The sequence below is a fragment of the Strix uralensis genome, chromosome 19 (genome assembly GCF_047716275.1).
Source record: "Strix uralensis isolate ZFMK-TIS-50842 chromosome 19, bStrUra1, whole genome shotgun sequence".
Classification (NCBI taxonomy): domain Eukaryota; kingdom Metazoa; phylum Chordata; class Aves; order Strigiformes; family Strigidae; genus Strix; species Strix uralensis.
The window spans coordinates 4,562,062-4,587,588 of record NC_133990.1 but is presented as its reverse complement, the minus strand read 5'-3'; the positions used below and the strand labels follow the sequence as shown (position 1 = coordinate 4,587,588).

The following is a 25,527-nucleotide window of genomic DNA, read 5'->3' as shown; positions in this document are numbered from 1 at the left end:
ATATGTGATATTATCCAAAATATTTATGAGCTGCTCTGTCATTTCTTGGGCAAGATATATTTTGCCTGAGTTTTCATAAGAAGGCAAACCTGTTACACAGTCAAGTCTAGGTCTCTCTACTCTCTACTTCCACCATTTATATAGATGTCATTAAACACTACAATATTGAGATCAAGATCTTGACAAGCATGAAAGAAGTCAATTATCCTTACATTTAAATTTTGTTAACAAGATCTACATTTTTAAAAAAATCAAGCATTAAAAAAAAAAATCTTCACTCAAGATATAGAAAGTGAGAGGGGAAGAAAAAAACTTTCAAAAGCATATATGACTTTGAAACACAACTTTCAGTGCCTTTAAATGAAATTTTTGCTCCTGAACTTTCTATGAATTTTTAAAATTGTGTCTAAAGACAGCTTGCTTATGTTTAACTGAGTTTTGTCCCAAATAACAAGTCCAACAATGGCTACAATTACCAAACTAAGCAACACAGCAAGTAAAAAAAAACCAATTAACCCCCCCCCACCGAAGACTTCCCTACACTAAACTCTGCATCTTGCACTGCATATTAAGTAAAACTTAAGTCGGTTTACTTCCAGCAATGACTAGTCAGTAATCTCTGGAGTAAGAGATCAGTTTATTTTCCACACTAATAATAACCAAAACCACATTTTTTCTGATGATAAACCTCAGGGGGACAGTGACCATCAGAGTGTTTAAAAATGGTATCATTTAGACTTATTTAAAGTGTTGCCATAAGCATGCAAGAGTAAAAAACAATCTAAATCACCTGGAATGCAAGAAAAAGATATGCTCCTTTGCTGTGCAAAGAATGCCAGGTTCCTGAGCACACTGTTACACATTCAGCATATTAAATCTGAATATTCAAGGTTGTTCGTGCAACTATCTTGTTAGTTAGCAGAGTGGTGGTTTTCTCCAAAGCAGGTAACGCTGAGCTTCAACTCAACTTTTACCACAAAAGCAAAATACTTAAAATTAATTCGAAAACTGTCTCAAGTCTGTAACCATACATTGTCCTATATGCAATCTGCAGGGTTTAAATACCTGATAGTTCCTGTGGGAGAAGGGAGAGGGCTGATCAAGTGAGCCATGTTGTCTGGAATGTTTATTGTTAAGGGAGAGATCTGGGGTTGCACAGGCTTCACTGGGGACTCCGGGGCCTCCTGTTTTTCTCTCTTTTCATTGGACAGAGCTGTGAATGTTATCTTGATGTTTGTGCTGGGAAACCTGAAAGTACAGCTGAAAAATAAAAAAAACAAATATATAAGCCACTTGATTGCAGAATGTAAGATTTTCTGCTTAACTTGCATGTATCACCTAACCTTATATGAAAACGAAAGAGTAAGGTATCTTATGTAATTACCTGTAACATCTTCATTTTACAGATCATACAGAAAGATCAATGTGACCAGGAAAAGATCCCCTAATAAGCGATTTTAAAATTTGGAAAGAAATATAAGCAAATGCAATTCTTTGTAACAAGGGTGATCTGTGCGTTGTCTCTAAATTTCTTGATCTTGAAACTATCCCTAGGAGAAGTACTATTTTGAAGACAAAAGGCTATTATTTTATGATGCCAACAAACAGCTTTGGCAAATGAACAATCAGTCCATGATATCAAAATTAATCAAGAATATAAATATTGGCCAATTTGAGGTCTACCCAGTTTCACAGACTGGTCTAACTAAAAGATTTGGCTTCTTTTCTCTTAAAATACTCATTAAATCAAACGCATACCAACCCTATTTCTGATCATTTACAGAGTACATTGTTGTTGTAGTACTACATTCAAATATCTTTTTGCAGAGCTGAATTTAACAGCCAATTTCAATGAATTGCCCATTTTTGTATATTACCAAAGATTGCATGCCCAAATTTAAAGACTAACGATAAATTAAAAATTTGGAAAATAAAATACAATGAATGTACCTTTAAGTATTTTCCTTTCTGCATGTCTGTATATAGCATTTAGAAGTTAACCCAATTAAACAGAACAGGCTATTTATAACTTCCCAGTAAATAAACAGATTGAGCAAACAAGAAACTTAATTTTGTCTCAACAAAAGCATCTATAAAAATACAGTTCAAATAACTTTACTATGTCCTCATTCTTAAGCTGTTAGACTCCACTCAGCACTAAACCCACAATTATATTCACACACCTCTTCTACATGATGGAAAGGACTTTCCAACGACACAATACCAGAAACAAACCTTAGAAATTTTCTTTTTTTTTTTTTTTTTTTTAAGTGATTCTAGATAGATATAGCTTTTATAAAGAAAGGAAACAACAGCATGTGGAGCAGGCCTAAGAAACATAGCTATGAATGCAAGATACAGACTGTAAACAAAAGTGATCATTTCTCTGGAAAAATATATTAAACACAAAAGTGATGTAAGAATTGGAAGGAACACTTAGCTGTGGAGTAGCCTTAAAAACACTAATTCTCATGTGTTTTGGTTTTTATTTCTGAAATTTAATCTAAGGATGTTTATAGAACAAAGGCAGCATTTGATTTTCACGATGTTTCTTGCCACATGCACCACAGTGATTCTTTTTTCCTACAATACACACCCAAGAATCAGGAAAAAGAGAAAGAATCAACAATGACCTTCCTTTTCTCTCAGTCTTACTCTCCAGTATGGACCATGTCCGAATTTAACAGACGACCTATTTCTGAAACATGTTCAATGTACTAAATTAGGAACAGAATCTATGCCAAAAAACTGCACACACATTTCAGCAAGAAAGTTAAATGGACCAATTTCTGGGTTGGGTAGTTTGTTGGGGTTGAGGTTTTTTTAGTATCTTCAGTAACAACTCATTTCTTTGCTTTTTCCAGTAAAAAGATTTTTTGTTTATATTGCTTTAGTGACAACTGAAAAAGGTCTCAGCTGTTTTGGTAATAAAAATGTTTTCTAAACATTTCAGTCACTCAGCAATAACAACAACACTACTCCTTAAGTGTATGCAAAGCGGGTAGTCAAAGGCATCCTTTTTGCTAAAGATTAAATAAAATCCCTGCGAGAAAGCAAACAACATCTGTCTGACATAGGGACAGGTTTAAACTTTAGTCACCTGTTCTGTATTTTTCTGAGGCTACTCCATACCTGCAAATTTAACTTAACGCTTTTCAGACCAAACTTATTTCAACTTAAGAAAAACATGGGAACAACCAGACAGCTTTAGATGCTCACTCACTGCTTAGATTTCTTATTGCCTAGTAAAAAAATCCAGTACATAATAATGAGTAACCAGAGCCCTACAGTGCTGAGGTGGGGTAAGGATGGGGAGGAGGCAGATCTTCACAACTTAAGTCACAAGTACCAGCAATATAGAAACATGTAAAATGTATACTCAACAATTCCTCCAAAATTCCATGGAAGTATGCATATTAAAACATCTCCCTTCTCACACTATTGCACTACCCTCATGTATTATCTGCCCTGTGGGCATCTTTCGCAAAAAAGGTACAGGCAGCTTACTCAGGTAAGACTAAAGCAGAGATTTCAAAGTATAGCAGAGACATGGTGCCCTCAAATGTCAATCAAGTTTGGAAAAAAAGAACAAAAAACACCCCCAAAACCATGAGCTTTGACTAATCAAGGGTACTGTATAGGTTATAAGTGTGCCAAACATACTTGGAACTTATAGACAGGAACTATATTAAAACCTAAAGGTGTTACTGTTACAGTTTACAACATTTCACGTGCTGCGCTTAAAATGGCATTATTAAGGAAGACAGAATACACTTACAAATCATTATCTGGTTAGAACATGCAAACACTTGAGTATTATCAAGAGACCACATCTATCAATTGGTTCATATTTGTAAACGGTTTTTTAATAGAAGCATTTTTATAGCTGGAATTCAGCCAAAAAGCAGAATAAAGAGTGTATACTAACCAACGGATTTTCTGAATAAATTGCATTAACACAAATGTATTACATTTACTTCCAAAATCAAAGTAAGGAACATGTTCTAATATGATCAGAATCAAGTTGGTTTTGGCATATTCTTTAATTATACTGTGAACTAAACAAAAACCACAACACACCCACAGGGAGAGACCTGATCAAACATTTAGTCTACTGCAAGCCGAATTGGATTTTACTCACTGTTTAAAGTGTTTACAATAGTTTCATGATGTGCTACCACAGGAAGGTTGCTATAGAAGAAACTCATCTATGCAACCCACTTAACAAAAAAAAAAAAGAAAATAGTAGTTTTGCAAGCTGTCACTCTTTACCTCATCTACACAACTATCATTCTTCCTTTATAGGATGATGCCATTCAGAGTAGGGAATCAAACAGAGCCACCAAGATCGATCCAAAAGATTCCTAAAAACAAATGTTTACACAACATCCATGTTTCAACAGCTATATAATGAAAGTGTGTTAGGTATTTAAGTGATGAAAACAAATAGCACTGTTTAGCTGATGTGCCAATGTTGTATTTTACATATTTCAAACAACTATTCACAGTACCCAAACAAATAATTTGTACATTTAGTGATTATGATGAGTACTTGCCTTGTGCCTTCTACAGAGCGTCACAAAGGACAGCATGGAAACTGCAGCAGCAGTGTCACAACTAAAATGCAACTCCTGATCCTAATTATTCTTTTTAAAAAAGTTCATTCTGGGTTGACTACCAGAAAACAGACAAAAGTATCAAAAAATTTCAAACTATTTCCTAGAAAACTCTTACTGTCTCTACAGCTCCCAGCAAGATGGAGACGTGCTGATCCAGGCACTACCTCTAAAGAGTTTAGCAACTTTGTAGGGTGCCAGGTAAGTGTCTGGTGGGAAAATGTGCAAAGTCTAGTTTTGCCACATCTAATATTTTCTCACTTCCCCTCAGCAGTTTTGTCTGTACTGCAGGGAAAACCTAATTATACACTTGTAATTCTGCCTATATGAAAATACCATTTGATTGAAAATGAGGAATTCCACTCTGTCTCCATCTGGGGAGCCAAAACACAGAAGTAGGAATTCAATTTCCTCCCCGTACATAAACCCTGCTATATGACACTCAGTGCCTCAGTATCCTTTGAATTATTTCATTTTATTCGTCTTTTAAGAACCATGATAGAAATTGGACAGAAGCTGCCACTCTACTGCTTTTTTATCAGCACCTCCAGATTTTACATTCAAACAGATTACAGGGGTTCATCACTAATAACCCCCTAAGTCACAGCAGTTACAACTGTATAGTTCAATTCTTTTACATTGACTATGACACTGAACACCAGTTAACAAGGATGCCCCTATTTTTTAAACAGATCTAAAAGAATAACAAGGTGAGAGTTTTCTAATTCTTGTTGATTTACTGAGAGCCAAGGAGAGCTTCAACTTTTTACATTAAAAAGGTAAGAGCCAGAAAAAAGAATCTAGTCAGCATTCGGGAGATTGCTTTTCTCAATTTTTTACTTCAAATACATTAAACAAGCATGGGCAATAGTCTAACTCACCTCAAAGAGAAACTGAGGTAATTAACAACACCTGTACCAGTAAACAGAGCTTTTTCAACTTAGGTCTTCTCTGATAAGATGATGCTATTCATACTTCCTTCTCCTCCCCTATTTTGATCAATGAACAAACAAAACACCATGGAAATCACCATGTTCTAGATATGGCCTCCCTTCCATGGAAGGGAGATTTGAAAATAATCTAATTCATCTTACCCATCTACTTAGGACTCACCTCCCAATTGCTCTTTCCCCATCACTCCAGTAAAAATTATTCTCCCAGCCAATTAATATATTTATACTTCTGGTAGAAGATACGCACACTTTGAAGCTTAAGTCACCAGTAAGATATTACAGTGCACGTTTCCAGGCCCACTTTTGATTCAATTGTATTTTAAAAGTCAAGCAAAAGTTGGGGGTTTGGGGTTTTTTTTTACATCATTCAGATAGAATCACAGAGAAACTGAGTTTGGAAGGGACCTGTGAAGGTCTGTAGCCCAGCACAATCTCCTGCTCAAAGCAGGGCTAACTTCGGAGTTAGACCAGGTTGCTCAGGGCCTTGCCCAACCAAATTTTGAAGCCTTCCAAGCACGGAGTTGGGCAATTCCTTCCTGTAATTAGCCACCCTAACAGTGAAGAGTTTTTCTCATTTGTCCAGGTATAATTTCTTAGTTGCTCATCCTCAAACTGTGAGCTCCATCTTTTCTACAAGCAGGGGAAGACTGCAATTAGATCCACCTTTGGGCTTCTCAGGGGGGTGGGGGGAGGAAACTGAGGTTCTTTAGCCTCTTCTCATATGCCATATGTGCCAGTTCTGTACGCATCTCAGCAGCCTTCCCCTCACCTCTCCAGTTTGTCATTAGTTTTGTTTGTACTGGGGGCCCAAAACCAGACACTGTTACCATGCAGTAGGAGGCCAGCCTCCATCATCATAAGGGTTGCACTGCTGAAACATATACGACCTCCTCTCCCCCAGGACGCCCCAGTCCTCCTCTGCAAAGCTGCTCCCCAGTCAGTCATTCCCAGCCTTTACCCACCCCAGACACAGGATTTCACATTTGTTTTTGCTGAACTTCACAAGGTTCCTGTTAGTGTCCCTCTAGACAGCAGCCCTGCCCTGCAGCATATTAACCCTTCCCCACCCCAATTCAACATTATCTGCGACCTGCAACGGGTACTCTCTGACCCATATCCCAGGTCACTGATGAGTAACAGCACTGACCCCGATTCTACAAGGTCAGAAAGCCACACAAGGGTACCACTTCCTCTGCGCCATTCTACGTAACATCTGTCAACGAAATTAAGACCAGCACATCAAAACTGGGCGGCATTCAAGCGTCCATAGGAACACGGTACTTGGAAATGACAGTTTGTATGACTTCCTGCTAATGGGTGAATTTCAGTACGAAAGAACAAGGACCACAATTTCATCTTTTCTCCATTTGCTGCTTCATTGATTGATTTCATCACAATGGATTATTAGGAAATTAATTATAAATTAAACTAGATCTAGCTATTGGTTTTTAAACTGATTTTTAAATAAGCAAGGTTTAAAACATAAGTCTTTATAAAAACAACTGGAAACACCACGGAGGTAAAAAAAGCTCCCAAAGTACAATTACATGTAATTTCAGTCTTTGCAAAATCTGTGTATTGTGCCTTCAAGTCCTGAGAAAAAGATGCATCTCTAAAGAAAGAGCTAAGCTCAGTTCCTCTCACAGATCAAACTGACACATACAAAACACTAGGAAATCTGTACGAGGAGATGCAACTGGAGACACCTGCAAGAAAGAACTTCTGTTAACTTGGAGAAAAAGGAGAAAGTGGTGGCTTCACTCAGCCTACCCTTTTCCAAAGAACCATAATTACATTTTCTAACTTCCTCATCTTCTGAATTCTATACCAAAACATCTCTGATTGTTCAACACCAAAAGCAGGCATACTAAATTATTCACATCCAGAATTTCTTTTTAAGACTTTAGGCTGCGTTTAATTGAACTAGAAGTCAATACTGCAGTCCATTTCCATCCAGAATAGAATCATCACCTTCAGACATAAACAGAATCAACAAAACTAAAACTTTTATTAAAAAGACAACCTGACTTGAACTGTTTCAAAGCAGAGTCAAAATTTCAAGATAATCTTGAAATACCAACAGTCAAAAATCTGGGTTTCCAAACTAATAATTAAGCTGTATATATAAATCCATCCAAACAGTCACAATATTATACAGCCACCTAAACACTCCCAGCACTAAGTGATTACTAATAAAGTATAGGTTATTAGAAAAAAAATTATACAACTTTTTGTAATAAGCATTTCCTTGACTCTTTAAACACAAATAACTGTTCAGAGATTTGTTTTACCAAGTCTTTTCTAGGATTACATAAAAAAGTGCTGCTGTAAAATTTACCTACAGTAAGAAAAATGCTAAGAGTACAGGAAATTTTATAATGGATATACTGAAAAAGGGTAATCCAGTACACTGTAATACTAATCAGATTATAATTATTTTCTTACTGCCCAAACCAGAGAGAACTTTCTTGACGGGCAATTTTTTTATACAGGTGCTTGTTCATCTGCATGAGGCTTGTGCTCCTATCAGAAATTTTAGCTTTAACATTACATTTGTAAAACTTTCTATATTGTTGGCAACAGAAGAAAGGAGTATGTGTTTTCTTCTGTTGACCTGTGGGGGGGGACCAGGGGTGTTTGTTAAAAAAAAAAATTTACTTCTAAAATTTGTATTAAACAAACAAAGCCCAACTCCTCTAGCCCAGCTAGCTTTTTAAAAAGGAAGTTTTTAATGCTCTTCTGCTCGCAGTTGACCACACCCTGTGCAGCAATGTGAGAAACTACCCCAGCAGGAACACAGCATCACTTCCTACAAGTACATGTACACATACCCGTTGTGTTAGGATGGATTCCTCCTCCTCCTCCCTGCCTCCATGGTTTTAAACCAAGTCCTGGTTTGGCTATTTACTATAAATTTACATTCAATTATGTCTGGCCATTACTAGTCAGGACTCTTCTAGAGGTTACCCAAAAAGCAACTGCCCTTGAAAAAGTGGCAGCTTTTTCCTCTGGGGACTGAACCATGACCTCATGCATGTTTCCCTTAATTCTCTGTATCCTTTGCAATTGATTCCTAGTGATCAATAGTTGCAAAGCACGTCCTCCACAAACAGAAAATGCCAAGGCTCCATAGCAAGCTCGACCTCTAATACCATAAGGAACAAAACACTTTCCGATTTTTAAACCGGCAATTAAACTTTTTATTCTGAGCACTCAGCACCCTTTTCACAAGTATTTGTGAGGTTTTTCAGGTGTGCCATCACTGTCTATACAGTGACATAAAGAGTATGAAAAAACACTGTAAAGAAAAAGATCACTGATCTATCTATATACCCAGATGTCTTAAGATAAAAAAGCAGAGATCTACACATCATTGAAACTGCTGAAATATTGCTGCAGCCTCATGTTAATTCAACAAAATACTTTCACCAAATTCTAAGCAAAGGCTGGAAATATGACCTAGTTGTAAATTAAAGGCTCCCCCATAGGAAACCCAGGTTATGTATTTCCCCGCTCACATTTTAGCAAGTGCATAAGTAGTATGTAAAGTTGTTGATATTCACTACATGAAAGGTGCTAACCCGCTTTCAGAAGGATCTGGAACACGCCTGCTTGCGTCAAAAAATGATCCTATGACAACAGCATATTGATGACGACAACTGGAACATTCCTGAACCACCAGCAGCAAATGCAAACCGAGTAATAAACACATTCTTGTTTGAAATGGTGTTCAATTCTTCTTTCCCACTTAGAAAGCTAACTTCATAAGAAACAATGCATTTTTAACCCTATGTTTACAACAATTTCTCTAAAGGCATTCAAGAGTCTGAAAAAGACGTGTCCCGAAGTTGTTCAACTACAGCAAATTTTGCTGCAAGTGTAAATAATTCTATTAACAACTTAAAGCTGATCTCACTCCTCCCCTGCATTATTATGCTACAGAAACATTAACAAAGTGCTATTACCAACTTTCAAAGGTTCTTGTTTTAGCAGTCAGACATTTCATTTTCTTTATATACCAACCACACAAACATTGGTATTGATCAGCAACAAAAACACTTCGGTTATCCTACAGTCATGGAAATGTGCTATGGTTAATTAAAAATACATATCTCAAAATCACAAATTCCCACTCCATTCTCCTCTTTTCTTAAATGGTAAAATATTTAAACCAGCAAGAAGGAAAAAAAAAACCAAACAAAATCTAAAGAAATTCAATACAGTAGCCCTGCACAGGCTGCAGGAACTGAGAAAGAAATTGGCCTGCAGGCAAGAACGTAGGCAGCAGTTACTGTAGAAACCAAGCTCTTCGTTGCTTTTCTCTAAGCAAAAGAAAGACACAAAAGAGCTGGAAAACAGCGATCGATGGGAAGCAGCTTATAAAGCTGCTTGTCACATCTGCTGCAGGAAAACCAGACACTAATTCATTAAAACTGCTCATGTAATGCCTCTGGAATTTGAGGCTCCCCAGCCTGTGAATACAAAAGAAACTCCGCCTATGGAAACACTGCATTTTCGGGTATTTAGCATCTCTGTACACAAAAGCCGTATGCAGAGTCAGGTTGTGTGGTCTCTATCCCAAAATTTCGTTCTAAACTATAAAAACAAATTAAAATTTGTCCAAAAGACTGCGTGCCTCTATCTTTGCCAAATTTCAAATAGCTATTTTCAGTCCCAACAGAGCATACATAACTCTATAATACAATAGCTTCCTGTTTAAAAAACAGAAACAAACCACTTGCAACAGGAAAGTAAAAATCAATCATCATTTCTTCTTCCTTCCAGATAACTGCATTTAACAATGGTTTCCTATTATCAAATATGCAAGCTCAAACTTTCACCACGCTGGTAAATACCATTCAAAAACTTTTCATAAAGCATACGATTCACATCTCATAGCTGAGCTGAAGCAGACAAACCAAAACCACTATATCCTTTATTACCGAGTTAGCTAGTTACAGAGGTGCCTGGCATTTCACCCTCAGTTGTGGAGTAACTCATGGGGATGCAAAAGTTCATACGGAAACACAGAAGTTATAATAATATTATTCAGTGCTAAAAAGAAAGCTATCGGCAAATCAAACAAAACTGCTTAGAGCCAAACATACAGCACTTGATGTTTTACTATTCCTCACAATTAAAACCGTAGGGGGAAGTACAGTGAACAAGTGCTGTCATGATGTGTTTTGACGCAAGCATAATCATAAAAAAAGCACTTATGACTCACACATTACTTTAGTAACAAAAGTCTTCATTTATTACCTCATCAAAGACCCGCATTCTACTGCAAAATTATGCCAAAACTCCCTAATCATTACCAAAAAACAGCTACCCACAGAGGCAAGGCTGAACAGAAAAAAAGATTATTCCCGAATCGAGGAAGCAAAGTTTATTTTAGATGGGCTTTTCAAGACAGAACTCTGCTTCCAAGAGTAGAACAGTCCTTTATTCCACATAGATATCCATGACTAACTCAGGCCATTGAAGACTGACAAAAACTGCTTCCTAACAACTCTAATTTTGAGTAGACAGCAGTGTTTAATTTCCCCCTTAAATCTGCCTGTTTGGTCAATGAACAGACTTTTTTCAGACTCCTCTCAAAAAGCTATGGGCATTAATTACATTTCACAATTACCTACCTAAAGATGTTTGATGTTCAAGGGCCATTCCACACTTGCTTCACACTTCGGTGATGCTGCTGGGCTGGGTATCTCAATGAAGACCAAGGTTTTGTATTATATTCCAAGACGGGTTTTTTTTAACCTGCTGTACTCTGCAGAATGTTTGTTCAAACCACTTTTCAATTTTGTTCTATTTGCAAATTCCTAAAACTTTTCTAGTAAAGGCGCAGACTCTAGAAATTTTATATGCATGGACTGCTCCACAGTGTTACATGAACTTACTTTCCTTAATCACTTGTGTGGGCACTCAAGAACCAATCAAGACTCCAACAAGCCTGAAAGGCCGCAAAGCAAAGAAACTATTTCATCTACAACAAACACGTTGTTATTGGAAAGTATTCCTCAAGAAGCACTCCTCCTGAGCTATTCTTCTAAGACCATGCCAAGTTCTCAAACCGTGGGCTGTTGCAAGGGGCAGCAGGAAAATGCAGAAGGAGAAAGAACAACAGACAAGATTTAACAAGTCAGATAGTCACACAAGTGAAAATCTGTCCAGGAATAAAAAAATAGACTAAATAAAAGTCTTCATCAGAATATATGTTAACCATTGCCACTGTACTAATGAAGGAACAACAGTATACAGAAGGAAAGGGTATAGCACGAAACATGAAGCATGGGATTAATTTCTCCAAGCGTAAACCTGTACCTGTGTTAGTCATCCATCTTTATAGAGAGTGAAAATGGACAGACACTTGGCGGTGTAGGTCCCACAGAAGGGAAAAGCCTAAATTGGTTTGGAGAAATCAGGTCTAGGGATCCCTATTTTTCATTAAAGGGAGTCTAGGCGTAGACATGCACATACACTCTCACTCACACACACCCCAATATTAAGCAAAATGAAACCTACTCTGAACAACATCTAGAAAAGCAATGAAAAATAGAAGTCAAGATTCCTGAAGCATAGGTACCAACCAGGCTCTTAGCAATAAAAGCTTCATCTTGGGTATGGTTTCATGGGATACAGTGATGTAACAGCTCAGCAATGCCAAACACGGCATGCTCTTCCCTGCCTCTTGCACCAGTTCTGCTCCCAGCCACACTTGTGGATTACTCCACTTACCTGCTACCAGGAGCCGCTGGTATCTCCAGCTAATTTACTAACCCAGTAGAAAACTCCTCTAGCCGAAGTGTAGAAGTTTGCTGATGTTTTAGTAAGTTTAAGTCATCTCACAGTCTTATGTCTCTTCAAAAAGGTAAAGTAAAACCATCATGACACCTTAATTTAAAAGCTGTATTGTACTTACTACATAAAAGAAAGTTTTATTATGCAACTGTTCTAACCGTTCTCTTTGAAAGGTTGAAATTTGAACTAAGACAGGAAAATAAGCTTCCAAAAGTTACTAGTCATAAAAGGAAGTGCAGAACTCCGTTTGTAAACCAGAGTGCATATTCAATGCTTTTCAACAGAATAAAGTCTGGTTAACTTGGGACCTTTTAGCTTGACCAAGAAAGTCAGTATTTTGACTGCAGATACTGTTAACAGTATGGATTATGACCACTTAAGTCAAGCATTCCTCACAAAATTGCTACCACTGTAAGTATACAAACGTAGTAGAAACTACACTAGGAATAAAACTTGCCAGAGTATTGGCAATTATGTATCACGTATTAGTAAATAACTAAGGCATTTATATGTTCCCATATATACCACCTTCAGGGTCTCAACTATAATTGAATAAACATACTGCTCTGCATTTCTGTAACATATTCACTAGAAAACACTGAAGTATTGAGCAGACATCAGCATAACACATTAGATCCAGTGTTCTTTGCACTCCTAGGCACACCAAAGTTTAGGGATAGTAGCATTCACACACGAACAGTGTATGTAAGAAAGCCTGGAGCACTGGCAAAACCAGAACCAATAGTCCTCAAAAAAAGGGAGAAGGGCAGTAAGTCGGAAAGGGAGAGAACTAGGGTGTTTACTTACTGCAGAGTAAGCCACTTCAAAACCCAAGGAATTAATTTTAAAAGGGAAGGCACAGCTCTTGATAAAAAGTGCTAGAAAAGAGCACTGAGATTTCATCATCCTTCCTGCCTCCGCCCATGAAGTATTATCCCGATTTTTAAAAACAGATTAAACAGATTTGTGACTTGGCCAAGTCATTTTGGCAAGCATGCAACAGAGCTGGGAACAGAACATATTTTTCCCCAACACCCAATCTTTGTTTAAACCACTGGATCATCCCTTAGATCTTCCTTCTCCTACAACCACTTTAAGAGGCACAACACCAGGTGAAACACACATCTTCAATAAAAGGGAGATTATTTAATTAAATAATAATGAAGTATTTCAACCAGAGTTTGTTGCACAGGAATAGCTGCTTAAGGAGCAAAAAAGCAGTGGCTGTGAAGCCTATATGGCAAGATATCTATATATACCTATATCTATATATACCTATATATATACCTATATCTTAAGCAATATATCATATACTCCCAAACAGAGCTAAAGGAGTTTTCATTTCACCAGTCCTTTACTATTAAACCACGAAAACTGCACATTAAATGCATACATCCTCATTAAAATCTACACAGTTATATATTGAAGAATTTGAAGATGTTAAGCTACACAAACCTCATGTCTTACGTATCTGAGAAGCAGGGGGTTTTTTCCACTATCAAACAGAAAAAAATTAAAACAGTGTTTAAAGTAATTTCAAAAACAAAAATTAAGCAGAAAAAGCTGAAATTTACATCCTAAATATTGAAAAGTAACTGGGGAAAAAGGACTCTTGATTTGCTTTCCTTTAGTAATAAGAGTTCCTCATTCAAGATGATGAATAGTTATCAAGCTACTAAAACTGTTACTCATTTATATCTGTTATGTGTATCAGCGCAGAACAACCTCCAAATGTCCCAGCAACACACAGCTGGAGGTGCTGAAAAGTAGAGTACGTACTACATGCTTGCAATATTGAAGGACTTACTTTAATTTTATCTATGTTATATCTGCTATTTTTAATTAATCATACCCCTACACTGCCCCATACCAATGTAATGTAATTGCAAAAACTTTCACTGGCCAAAAAAAGCCAGATTACTAATTTTTTTTGCAATAACTGAACTGTTTTGCAGAAGGAAATATATGGCAAATACTTTCTTTTCTTTTTATTTCTTGTCCTATTTAAATAAAGAACACTGCTGTATATTATTCAAGTTGGTTTTACTTTAATTGCGTTCCTACAGACAGGCAGCAGAGTTCACAATAACTGGATCGATCCCATACAACCAAGAATACTCTATGGGAGGGTCACGACAAAAAGCACGTAGCTTGGTTGCGTAAACCAAACCCAATCTGAGGTTTTCCAACACTAAAAAAACCACCTCTTGAGAGTGGTTTCTTCTGGTTTAGCTTCAAATTCCAGACTTTTTTTTATTATTATTCTGTGATTTAGCTTTTCCAGACCACTAAATTTTCTAAAAACAGAACATCAAAATGGAAAAAACTGGTCCCAGTACATAACACACTACTTCACTATACATCACTCTGCTTTCAACTCTGGTTCTTGTTTGAGATATGCTATAGCCAAACCAACTTTGTAGGTAGTAACTGACACTATTAGTTAAGGTCTTCCAGAATAAAAATTAATGTTGAGTCCAGTCTTCTTTTCCTCTTGTGCAGCCAAAATCATATAATTAAGTTTATAAAATGCTTTGAAATGCTGAAAAAAAGCAAGCTGCAATCAACTCCAAAGAGGTTCTTGTACAGCTACACAGAGGAATATTCTGCTGAATTGCTCAAACAATTAAACTTCCCTTGATGAGCAGAAATTTGCAAAGCTTTCCTAGATAGACAGAGATAGTTAGAAAGCAATCTGTCTTACTTTCACCCCCCTGAAAAAAAAAAGTAAGTGACATTTGTTCAAGTCAGGCTTCCCCAGCTTATCAACTGAGCATCATTCTTCCCTGATTGGGGCTGTCAAAACTGTCATATAAAAAGTCCTCCAAAAATTACTGATTAAAAACTCCACACCTTCCCCTCCCCATATATCTACCTGCTGGACCTTCCCTGTACCAGAAAGCCATGTGCTGTTACTATTTAATTTCTGTCATGCACAAATACTGACTGCTATAAAATCCTAAGTTTCTGAAGCGAAATTTGAATGTAGGATTGCATTTTTAAGAACAATTTCATCAGTCATGTGGTTTCTTCAAAATTCCACTGCAGCATCCACTTGTACAGCAAAGCTGAAAAGATGCAAATGAATGCCATGCACACGCTACTGCACAAAAAAAGAACTGCAAACACTAATTTTCACAGTACTTAAATTAACATGTTTCCATTTAGACTTGAAAACCAACCAATATTTGAAAGATTCAGATTTTCAGAAAGATGTATTATGTTGAAATGAAATGTTAATCCCTAGCTGCAGAAAGCATTTCCTAATTTCCATATATGTGTAAGGCATTATACTGTACTTCCTTCAATAATGACAAAAAAACTTTTATCCTGAGAATGTATTTTTTTAAAATCCTCACATTAGTACAGGAAGCAGCATAAAAAATGTGGCATTTATCATAATATCCAAGGTGGCCTCTAAGTTAAAGCTATCAAATACAGAAGTAGCAACAAATACTACTACATATTTGGAGCCCATTTCCCTCGTTTTTAACTCATACATCAAATTATTTTATGATTTTAACACCCATCTGGAAAAGCAAATGATTAATATTTCTGGGTTTAAATTCTATTTTAAAAAATCAAAGCAAAAACGCAGAAGAGAAGAAAGATTAAAATACAAAGATTTAAGAGACATTTTAACAATTCTGAAGGGCATGACCACGGCCTTATCCTGTACTCTAACAACATGTACAATTTTCCAGTATATAGAGAACAATGTACAGGTTTAAGTCAGAAAAGTTAAAAACTAAGATAACAGACACCTTAGATGACCAAAAACAATGCATATAAAACTATTTTTTTTAACATCCTTCCCAAAAAAATAGAGATTTTTTTCCCCACGTTAGAAGTTTTTCATTAAATGTTAACTTCAATGCACAAGTAAGTTTGTCATGGTTTTTAGAAAGAGTAAAAAAGGTTCACTAGATATTTTTAAACTACCACTCCTTTAATCATCATCAGGAATCACATCAGGAGGACCTTAAGAGCACTAATTAGTGCAGTTACAAAATTATATCTTACAGTTTTGCTCTCTCTCCTGAGAAAACAACAGTCAGTTTAAATGAAAGTGTCACAAGAATCAGTACTGTAAAGGCAATGAGACAGGACGTCATCACCTGATGCAGAAACCTTGAAATGCAATATGAAACCCTTACTCTTTGTCATTGTTCAAAAAACAAAACACAAAGCTTAACAGAGACTACTAGAAATTAATTACAAATATCTGTGTTTGAAGATATTTCTGGGGTGAAGTGCAAAATGAGGACCATCAATCACACAAACATTTTGGAAACTACTAAAAATAGTACAAGCACAGTTGTGTTGCTTTTACAGTCCAACCTCACTATCCACAGTGGTCACCTTTTACTTTTTTGTTCCCCTCCTTCTTCTGAGGTATGTGGATAGCACCTTTGACTATGAACTTACGCTCCTCACAGAAGCAGTGTCCAGAAATATTATGTAGCTTTTTTGCCCATGGAGTAGGCGGCCTGGGACTACTTTGCTAAGTGTAGGGCTTGTTAGGCCCCTCAGTGAGCTGATCCAAGTCACTAATGCAGCACCAACTAACCCAGCAAAACAAAATTTTAAAGAGGAAAATGGTATTCTCTGGGGCTAGTGAGAAAACCAGCTAACAACGGACCTAGTAGTGCCAGAGCTGGTGTAAGGGGGCAGCTGGACCAATGGAGCCAGGATCAGGAATTAGAAAGAATGACCAAGACACTTCAGGTGCAGGGAACCTTTACCTCAGCTCAAATGCTGGTAAAACTGCTACATAAGATACTGTGAAGACACTTTATCAATCTTATTAATTTCTTCCCATCTGGTAATGGAAAAAACTGCACTTCTGACTTGACAGAAAACTAATCCTGAGCCTGCCTCTCCTCTTCCAAGAGATTGTTTTTCAGGCCTACCAGTAAACTAATCCGACTTGAGCACACAATGTGAACACCAGAGTTAACAAATGGGACAGAACAGGATGGTGCTTTCAGCTCTAACTCCCAATCAGCTTGTTTTAACTACCCTTGAAACCAAAGGGTCAGTTACAGTTTATCTTCACGGCCTGACTCTTACATACAGGTATGCTTAGAACAATGAGGTGAAAGTGCTGTTCATGCTTTAATAAAACTGTACTACTGTAAAAATCTAATGTGAAGATTTTAAAAAAAGTCTCTTTTAAAAACAGGAACAATGAGAAAGATACTCTCAATTACTGCAAATGCTTGAAAAATAAAGTTTACCAATATACTTAACACGAGAAGCAAAAGCCTTCTGTAGCAGCGTATCCTTTAACTCAATGCACTCTCAGGAGAAAACTGAATTTAAGAGAATAGCCTATATAAAGAAGTATGCAATGTTAAACATGCTACCTACAGCACACGCAAATGATTATGAGATGCATTCTGAAAAGCTCACCAAGTCAAATTAATTTTATGTCAAGCGTGATCCCATCAGAGGTAATACTCCGTAAAATGTTATAAAGCGTACTGCAAAGACACAACATATTTATATGTACATTAAAGTTTTATTTACTGTTGCTCCCCAGTACTCCCCAGACTGCCAGTCTGGGTCAATTCTCACTCAGATGTTTGGTAGCAGAACCCACAGCACAAAGCTGCTGCAACTGAAGAGTCACAAGCAGTCTGTGAACTTGAGCTGTGATCAAAAATGGTTTTAAAGATCAGAACGGGCCTATGGAATGTATGCTTAATACCATTTATCTAACCAAAGATGACAAGGGATGAGAGAAAAAACCTGCCATTTCACAGATGTTAAACATAATGGTAAAAAATTTACAGAAAGAAGAGGTATCACTGCTAACTAATGAATATAGACCAAGTCCCAAAAGATTAAGTATAAGGTAATTTTATCTCTCAATTTCAAGTTGAAAATATTCAGGCTAGTCTCCACAGTTCCTATGACACTGCCACATGAGATACCAAGGACTGCATCCTGAAAGAACTAGCACAAAATAGGGAGCAGCGTGGTGGTAAACACAGCAGAAAATTTTAGAAATTCAGAATCAATAGCAACAGTAGAAAAGGAGAAAAAAAAAAAAAAAGAAACAAAAGGCTCAGTGCTTGACACTGACAGAGGGAAAAAAACCTCTCAAAAATAAACAGCTTGGAACACAACTAAATAATTCATGGCTTACGCTGAAGAGGGGGCATGTGCTGGTCATATGTTCAGCGTATGTTATTGGCACCATTCACCAGCATGTTCCATGTTGTAATAGCTTAAACATTTAAATTTGAAATGCGCTGCCTTCAGGGACGACATGATCTGGGCAGCCCTGACGAAACGCACACCACTCAAAATGAATACATGCTAATTTTGGCTTGCAGGTTATTTCTCCATACTCCAAACAATGCTTTGCTTGGCACTAACTCATTTGAAGGGCTTATATTAAATATAACCAGTGGTAGTGTGAAGCAACTTTTAAAACCAATAGACTCAGTTTATGTAAGATTATATGAAATGACTATTATACTATCTGTGACTCTTAGAGGCAACTTTCTGCTTGGATCCATGCTACAGATTAGATGTGCACGCATTTAAACTTCAGAACAGCAACATACTTTGAAGTTGTGCACAACTTCCCTACGCATTCACAGACTCAGACACAGCAACATCTAGTATGACGCAATCTATTGCCCAAATGACAATGAAATGCAACGGTGTAGTTTTAAGACTCCAAGACATAGGGGAAAAAACAAATTCAGTAGGGAGTTCAAACGTGCAACTTCAAATACCTGCTCTTCTGTAACAGCCAGCTCTGCCTCCCCACTCTACAGTCATTTCCATTTCTGTGAAAGTTATACCAAAAAAGTTGCTTCTAGTGCTGACACACAGATCATTTGAGAAAGGATCACCACCTCACTACTGTAGGCTAATTTCCGACCACATCAACCCTTTCTGCATTCAAACCAGTGGCTATGATTAGATCTATTTACTTCTTTTTAAATACCCATCCTGTAGTATTTTAATTTTAAATCCCCTAGAGCAATTTCTCTTTCCTTTGTATTTTTGTATTAAATCATTACCTGCACAAGTCAAATCCTGTCTCCATTTAGAACATCTTTAAGAGGGTTATTCTAATGACTTAAAGATGGTGTGAACCATCACAAGTATCTAAGGACCTTTCGGATTTAAAAATAAAGGCCTTCACTCAGTGAAGAACTTCATCAGCCCAACTTCTTGCTCTCCCTGTATTAGACACTGTCAGTATGTTCTCAGTCAGCAATTTATTTACCACAAAACGTCCCTATAAAACCATAGGGCAGCCATATATATTCTCCTCTTTAAATCTCTTGGGGAAAGTTTGAACAAGCAGCTACCACAAAGATGAAACAGTCCTAAGAAAGACAAAATTGCATTAGTGTAACACATCCAGTAACCAACACTTCCTTAATCAGAGCCCAGGGATCTCCAAGTTGAAATGCAATGTCACTGCAGCCGGCACCCAACCCCCCTGGTACTTACCTATATTTATCTGAAAGTAATTAACCCTAAACTGCTCAGACCTTCAAGATAAGAAATTTAACTGGAAGAACAAGAAAACCACCTAACCCTCCTAATATCAAATGTTGTTGCAAAAAGAAAAAGTTGCAGACACAATAGTTTACCTTGGAGATAAGGCACGTAAACACATTCCAGTACAAGAATGGAATCAAAGTATCAGGAAAATTACCAAAAACTCGTCCTCCCTTCTCAAGTCTCCCCACAGAGACTTGGGCAACACATTTCTACACTGTAATCTCCCATGTTCATTTCCACCACTGCAACGTTTTTTTCTTAATTTCAAAAACTGTAGAAAAGCCTGATTTTTTACAACCAACATTTCTGATTAAGCTTCCAAATTTGATTCCTCAGAAACACCTTCCTCAGTCTCTTCTCCCTGTCTACTATCCTGCTATTTCTCCAAACAGCCAAAATCACACACTCACATTATGATTATTTTGTATTCTATATAACCATGCTTTTAAGCTTTTCAGATGAAGTTCAATTATTTTATGGCACACTTCTCAGCTACATTCCAGCTAACACAAAGAACATGCATACGCAAATATGAGTAACATTTTCTTCAGCTACTACTAAGCCAAAATAACTTTAGAACAATAACCCCAAACTGAAAACTTTTATAGAATTTTATTTTATCCTTCTGACTGAGGGCTCAATTATTTACATTCACATACTTTTTTTTTTTTTTTTGCATGGCTTGCATGCTTCTTTTCTTTAAAGGCTTGAAAACAACCATTTTGCTGATAACCTTAGATAATAGCAAATAACCTCACATAAGAATCTTGGGTACTTACTAGCCTACAGCAGACCAAACTTATTTATAGCTAAATAGCAAGCTGGGGTTAGTGATCTCTTCCAGGCTCAACGATCTTCCAACCTCAGAATAACCACACCATAAAACAAGCAGGGTTATTTCACTACTGACAGGAAAGTAAACATTTGTGTACTAGGGTGTGCTTGCAGATGATTGTTCTGGCTGCCTGTACTGCAGTAGACAGTAAAAGCTATTCACAACAGACCAAAATTCATAAAGGAAATTTAAAATCTTCATCACAAATTGCTTTCAGAATTTAACTTGCATCTTTACAACAGAGACAGGTGGAAGGATCTGAATTCTCCTCCCAACTGTGAATGAGGTTTCCCATTTCATCTTCAAAGTTTCTTTAACATTTAATTACTGCCAAATTTTTTATCTGAAACAGGTAATACTCCCTATATCCTATGATACAGTTAAGGAAAACTTACTAAATTACTGAACAGCACATCAGCCCACAGAAAAAGCTACAAAACAGAAAACAACTAAAAAATGAATTTTTTAAAAAAGTTCTGACAGGGTTCTGGCAGAATCTCAGTTAAAATGAAGAAAGTTTTGTTACAGAAAGCCTGGACATTCATAGAATGGATTTTCAAGCAAAGAAGGCAAATAAAAATGAAACACTTCCAGAAAAGCCTGTTTTGTTGTCAGCTTGCAGCTCACCATTCCATCTCACCCCATTCCTCTGCTTAACCACTCACAAGAACTTCTACAGTTCAGCCAGCCCACAAGAACTTCTGAAGTTACTATGTGATTCTGCTCAAACTCCTCAGAGTCCTTCAGGAGGAAAGAAAACAGAGAAGGGATGCAGCTAGTTGAGAACTAAAAAATGAAACAGGCAAGAAATGATACAGCTTTGTACCACTGACTGCAGAAGGTTATTCAGTCTTGCCAGGGTTCACAAGGCATTTGAGCACTGTTAACGGTTCCGGAATTTGCTGATAATACAGACTAGTTGCATTTCTCAGCTTTATGGACAGACCAATACCAGGAAAAGGCTTTAAAAACAAAAAGCTTGAATTTCAATTCAAGAGGATAAACAAACAACTGAAGTTCTACTGTGGTTTTTATCTATTGCATCTCTTTCCTGCGTTGCTAAATGTGCCTGTCATCTGAACATTTCAACTGACACACACTGTGGTTTCCAGGTCCAAAATGTTTGTAGCAATTATCAATACCTAGAAAGCTGAATGAATAATGCTGTAATCAACCAGAAACTGTGGAGCCCATCCCAAACACAGAATTCAGTTCTGCATTCATTTCAGAACCCACATTCACATCAGAGGGTAACCACCTTAAACTAAAGCATTTATTCTTCAACTCAGTGAGGTAGCTACAAAAGTGCTGCCAGGAAAAAGTCTGTACTCTTGATAATATCATTGGAAGTAGGACTGCATGAGGATGAATTTCATCATTCTAGGAGAATCTTATTACCCAATCTAGTATTTAATAAAGTTACTTAAGAATAGATTGCACACTCTTCAAAGCAGTGTTTTCGTATCATTGGAACAGCGTAACAGTTCATCATTTGGCTCGCAGCCCCTAATGCTACTAAAAAGCATACGTTTTGCAAGATGAAAGAGCAGAAAGGACTAAAGCCATCAACTCCCTCTACCCAATAAAAGAACATCCTGGGTCAGATCGCCACACACACTCAAGAAGTGCTTCAGCTGGTCACCCCACAATAAGTGTATCAACTGACAACCACATAAGAGAGATCAGGCAAAATACCTAGTAGAAATCTTATCTGAACCCAACCCAGCCACACCCAGAATATTCACACATGTAAGGAAAGGAAATAACTTGCTTCCTTTAACACATTTTTGCTCAATACGTTATTTTATGGTCACATCTGTGGAAGTTATAAAAAGGATTTTGATTGATGATGATAGTTTATGTAATTCACTCCTGCTAACTTTTGTCAGCATCCAAGTCCACTGAATACCGCACTGGAAACGAAGTACACTTTGTTATAACCTGCTCCTTCTCCAAATGATTGTTTTACTTAAATGTTTCACCTCATCCCCTCTGAAGGAAGTCTCAGAGCGACAGCAAGAAGTCTGTTAAACCAGAACCGGGAGCAAACGCACAGCTATTTTCAAGCCTGCTACCTAAATACATTTGGAAGGTTGGATCAGCTAAACTTATTTATTGACTACTAACACATTTGCCTTAAATGGCAGTCTGGTTTTACTATCCCACATAAAGAAGGGAAAGAAAAAGCTCTCTCTCAAATGACAATTTTTTTTTTTTGAGATGTTTCTGCACCCTATCAAGAAGAGACCCTCGAAGACAACATAGGAAATCCAAATCACATCTGATCTACCTGCCTAGCCAACTTCAGCAGATTTACGTATTTCCTGAAATGGAGCCCCTGCAATAAAGGACGTGTAAAACACAGAAGGGTTTTTCTTTCAGGCAGATGATAGAATGCTGCACAAACTCTAGTCAGTCACCTGTGTTACAGGCAGAGGAGTCTGCTTTCAGAGATAAAAGGGGCTTCTGCGGTGGGTGAGATACAGACTACAAACAAAAACACCACAAAGTTTTTAAAAAGGGCCATGTATCTCCACTCTATCCTTAACGTTCAATTTCCCCTAGAGTTTGTGACTTCCCTAGTCACATACTTAAACTACCAACTGGACTAATGTCCTATGGAGCAAAGTCTACCTTTAAGCAGGGGATATGATGATTTAGTATATGGAATGAAGACCACACCTTATTCTGTCCTCTGCTATGAGATGATCCACAGCCAAGGAACTCGTACCCCCTTTACTCTAGTGGTTTTCTCTATGCATTCACATTTATGCAGACATTAAAAAAAAGGACCAGAAAGCACATATTAACCAAAGGTATGACACAACTGGGTCATCTCAGCATTCAGCCTATTTAGATTCACTTCTTTTTATTTTTTTAATTTAAAACAAATACTTAGCATACCCCTTTATCAAAAAGCATGCTGTCTTAAGAACTTTTAGGATTTAAACATTTTTATATTACATTGCAAGTGCTTTTTTTAATACACCAAAATTATTTTTGGTCTTCTACTGTTTTGGATCTTTCTTTTCCTTTCCATTTTTATTTCATAGAGCATAATGGCTCTTATAACTGCAATTCCTTAATGTATGATTCCACAAGACACAGCAAGCTGACTGTTGCCGAAAGTCTCTGCAGGCCCACCACATACTTCATGCCAGCTCCACTGCTTGCCAGACCTCTCTGTGAGCCACTTCAATGCAACAGAAAACCACCCAAAAATAGCAAAAAAAGCAGACATCAGCGGCTTGTGGAACATCTGATGAGCTTCAAGGCCAGCACAACCTGCAGTTGGGAGCACTGCAGAAAACAAGACCTTGCCCTCCCATGCTCCATTTCAGCAGCAGTGAAACACTAGATTAGCTCTGACGCTCATGAAAGCACCGCCTATGTTTCTAAATGTTTTCTATGTTTCCAAAAAGTGATTCAGATTCTTCTGAATTACATTTCCCAAATTAAATATCAAAAGTCAGAGCCTCTTACATTCTGTAAGGGTAACAAATGTATTACTTCTCAGTCTCAGCTCTTAAACTTGAGATGATCTTCAACTTTTTCCAATCTTTTTTCAAGCCTCCCTGCACATCCTTTCATTTCTCCTCACATAACAACTACAAACCCCACTAATACCCTGTCCATATCCTAAAGCAAAACACATTGGCCTATGGCCTCATCTCTCCCACGTAGTAACTAAATTCTTCTCTTTTTCTGCACATGGCATGACGCTAAAATCATCCACTTTACCATTATTCCTACAGGTTTTGTTTGCTTAAATAATCAGCTTGTGCTGGTTGAAATTTGAACTTATCCCCACATAGAATTTTGCACAAATACGTTCATCCTTCTCTTGTCTAAGCCTTGCTCTTTTTAACCTTATTTAAGTCTCTGTCTCCCCTTGTTGGTACACAGGCCCTCTTTACCTACCTAGAAAGGCCAGAAGACAGCCGTATGACCTAAGGAGGGCAATTCTTTTCTTTAAGTGTCAGCTTCCATCATTTATGCATTCCAACTACTTTCCTTGTGTGTTTACTGCACTGACATTGTCACCAACAAGCATGCCTACTAATAAAGTACAGAAACTGTGCATATATGCCTGGTCTGCTCAAATTATATTTTGCCTAGAACACCCCAAATATGTCCATAGGACAATACAAAGTTATAAATCACATTTTTCACATATTCTCAGTCTTAACAAAAAACAAAAATCAAAACAAAAAACACTCCCCTGATAATTATCTGTTTGTATCTTCATAAATAAATCAGATTTTTACCTTACATGTAGTAAAACAACATACTGTACACTGTGCTAAGAAACTAACATTTCAGGTATACTTTTTTGAGGAAACTGATGCTTCAATGGACATTAAACCATTTTTTTCCCAGCTGTGACAGGTAAAAAAAGGAAGAAAAAAAGGAAAAAAAGAAGGAAAAGGGTAAGCAAATTACCTGCTCCCATACTGCAATCAGAATTTAAAAGCAACTTCTAGCAACATGTTAGTTCATCCATATCATCGCTGAACCAAAACCACACATTTATTTGACTTAGAAAACCTAAATTTAATTTCAGAATAAGGTGTAAGCCCTTTTTCTATTACATGCTAACCTGACTTCTTATCAACATGAGAACTAAGAGGCTTATATCTCATAAGCTATATCTAAGGCTTATTTGCAGAACAAGAATTTTCAAAGAATCACTGTTTATTATACAAAAATTACCTTTGAAACTTTATGGTGTACACCATTACGAAGACTAAAACGATAATGAACAAAAGCATCAGAATCATTT

The 25,527-nt window shown here is 37.1% G+C and overlaps 1 protein-coding gene across 3 annotated transcripts in view; it reads right to left on the bottom strand.

The window, feature by feature from the left end:
- The window catches only part of FOXK2 (forkhead box K2), a 49,064-nt gene that overhangs the window by 13,687 nt on the left and 9,850 nt on the right, over nt 1-25,527 (bottom strand). For all 3 annotated transcript variants that reach the window (XR_012631510.1, XM_074888973.1, XM_074888974.1), the window contains exon 2: nt 1,066-1,260. Coding sequence is in view for 2 of the 3 variants with exons in the window: in XM_074888973.1 (XP_074745074.1) it covers nt 1,066-1,260 (195 nt within the window). In the remaining variant the exon portion in view is untranslated. The remainder of the gene's footprint in view (nt 1-1,065; nt 1,261-25,527) is intronic.